This window comes from Phalaenopsis equestris, unplaced genomic scaffold, assembly GCF_001263595.1.
Source record: "Phalaenopsis equestris unplaced genomic scaffold, ASM126359v1 Scaffold197626, whole genome shotgun sequence".
Classification (NCBI taxonomy): domain Eukaryota; kingdom Viridiplantae; phylum Streptophyta; class Magnoliopsida; order Asparagales; family Orchidaceae; genus Phalaenopsis; species Phalaenopsis equestris.
In genome coordinates this window covers 1-2,443 of record NW_018217575.1, presented here as the reverse complement: position 1 = coordinate 2,443, position 2,443 = coordinate 1, and the positions used below count along the sequence as shown (strand labels likewise).

At 41.3% G+C, this 2,443-nt stretch overlaps 1 protein-coding gene across 1 annotated transcript; it reads right to left on the bottom strand.

Moving 5' to 3' along the window:
• On the bottom strand, positions 1–2,291 carry LOC110035405 (pentatricopeptide repeat-containing protein At3g53700, chloroplastic; the record flags this gene model as incomplete). Its single annotated transcript, XM_020739639.1, is given in 1 exon segment — positions 1–2,291. A coding segment is annotated over 1 exon segment (1,898 nt), but the record flags the coding sequence as incomplete, so codon positions are not given.
• Positions 2,292–2,443: the final 152 nt, after the last annotated feature.

The window sequence follows — 2,443 nt, the reverse complement described above, 5'->3', positions numbered from 1 at the left end:
TTCCTTTGTTTGAAAAGCGCTTGGATCGCCGGGTTATAGGCTTTCGAACTCAAAATCATTCCTTTCATCTGTAAGCTTCTGAGAAGCTTGCAAACAATTTGGATCCTCCCAGCCCTGCACAACCCATTGATGAGAGTCCCGTAGGTTATCATGTCTGGTTCGCAGCCATTAGACGTCATCGTCTGAACTATATCTGCCGCCTTCTTAATATTTCCTTCCTTGCAGTAATATGTGAGCAAAGAATTATAGGTGAGCTTATCAGGCTTCAGCCCTTCCATGATCATCTGATCTATCAGCTCCGTAGCTTCATCCACCCTTTTGTTCTTGCACAAACCATCGATAATCGAGTTATAAGTGACCAAATTTCGGGTGATCCCCAATAGTTCCATTTGATCAAATATCTCCTCGGCTTCTTCCAGTCTCGAGTTCTTGCATAACCCGTCGATTAGAGTATTATAAGTCACCACGCTTCGAGCGCAGCCATTCGATTCCATTTCCTTCAATAAGCCCAAAGCTTTGCCAAGTTCACCTTTGAAACACAGATGATCAATCAGTATGTTGTAAGTGAATTCATCGGGTGGGCATCCAATCTTCTTCATCTCGTTGAAGAGCTCAAATGCTATCATGTAATCTCCGGTCCTGCAGAAGCCGCTTATAAGTGAATTGAAGGTGTACAAATCTGGTAGAAGGCCTTTCAGAGTCAAGAGGCGAGCGAGTTCCATTGCTTCTTCAAACCGGCTTGCGGAACACAGAGAACTGATAAGAGTGTTGTAGGTGATCATATTTGGCAAGCAGTCACTTTTCACCATCTGATCAAGACCTTTCATGGCTTCTTCAATGTCTCCAGCTTTACACAACCCGGCTATCATTGTGTTGTAAGTCACAATATCTGGATCATAACCCTCCTGAAGCATCACATCGAAGATCTCAAGGGCATGGCTAACATGTCCGGCTCGACACAAACCATTAATCAGAGTATTGAAAGTGATCTTATCAGGGCTGAATCCATTATTAGCCTCTTCTTGTATGAAACTGAGAGCTTTTTCAACCCTACCCTGCTTACAAAACCCATTAATCAACACATTAATTGTCACGTTAGTAGAAATGCATTTCATCCCCAGCATTCTGTCTCGAACTGTCAATGCATTTTCCATATTTCCTTCCTCAATAAAACCTCGCATGATTGTAGTAAATGTTATCTCATCGGGCGACAATCCATGGCCGCACATCTCCTCTATCATCGAGATTGCTGGTCTAAGCTGATGAGTTTTGCACAAAGCCTTAATCAAGATATTAAAAGTAGAGACATCAGGTTGGACTTTTCTATCAGTCATGGAGGAGTACACAGATTCAACCAACTTGATCTTGTTCTCCTCCACAAGAATATTGAGAAGAAAGTTGAAAGTCCAGGTATCGGGTTCAACCCCAAATTCTTCCATCGTTCTCAGAACAACGTCTACAGCCTCGTTAAAAAGTTGGAATTTCGCAAAACATTCAACGAGGATACGGAACATACCATGCTCAATTTGGCATCCAGAAAGCTGCATCTCCTTCAACACAGTCTTCATCTGATCGAAAGATCCCGAATTTCCGAGCTGCTGAAGAATCTCTTCGTAGACAGAAGCATCGGGTTCGAAGCCAGGCCGCTTTGACACCAAATTAAAAAGCTTGAGAGCAGAATCCGCATCTTTCTGGCGACGGAGGGTTAAAACAAGATCATTTGGAGGGATTTGCTGAACTCTTCTGGTATTGGAAATTTGGGTGGCGAGCTCTAGTTGATCCTGAAGAGATGCTAATGGAAAACTTGGAACCTGCTTTTGGTGGAAAGATTGAGGATTTGTGACGGAAATTGGGATTGGAAGTCGGTGATGGTAGCTTATTAACGAGAGCAAGGCCATTGAGGTATAAGCTCAAACACTTGGACTGCAAAAGGTTAAGGTCGCCGATTGAAGAACGGAGAGACTGGACGAAGCGGTGAGATGGTGAAATGTAAGTACCATATGGATTTAAAGCTTTGTTAACCATACAGTGAAGGATGAAGTAGCAGGGTTTAGGCGAGGAAGAGAAAAGGCTCAAAATGAAAGAGAAAAGTTTTAAGACGACATGGAAGAATGGAGATGATACAATAAAATTTGAGTCAGAATGAGACGTCAAAGAAAAAATGGCGTTTAATGGCGAAGCGGAGAAGAGGAAGAAAGAAAACAGTCGAAGTGACCTATCTGGATTCTCGATGGAAAGATAGACCACATGCGGACTCTTCGTTGAGGAGAAATTATACGGAAATTTTGATTTTAATCCAATGGAGGTCATTTGTTAAATTTGCACTCGCATTACAGATAAAACTCGCACTTCCTTTCTATTTTTTTTTTAATTTATAATTTAGTTTATAGTAAGCATATTTAATATGTTAAAAATAAATTAACTTATTTTTAAGAATATTCAT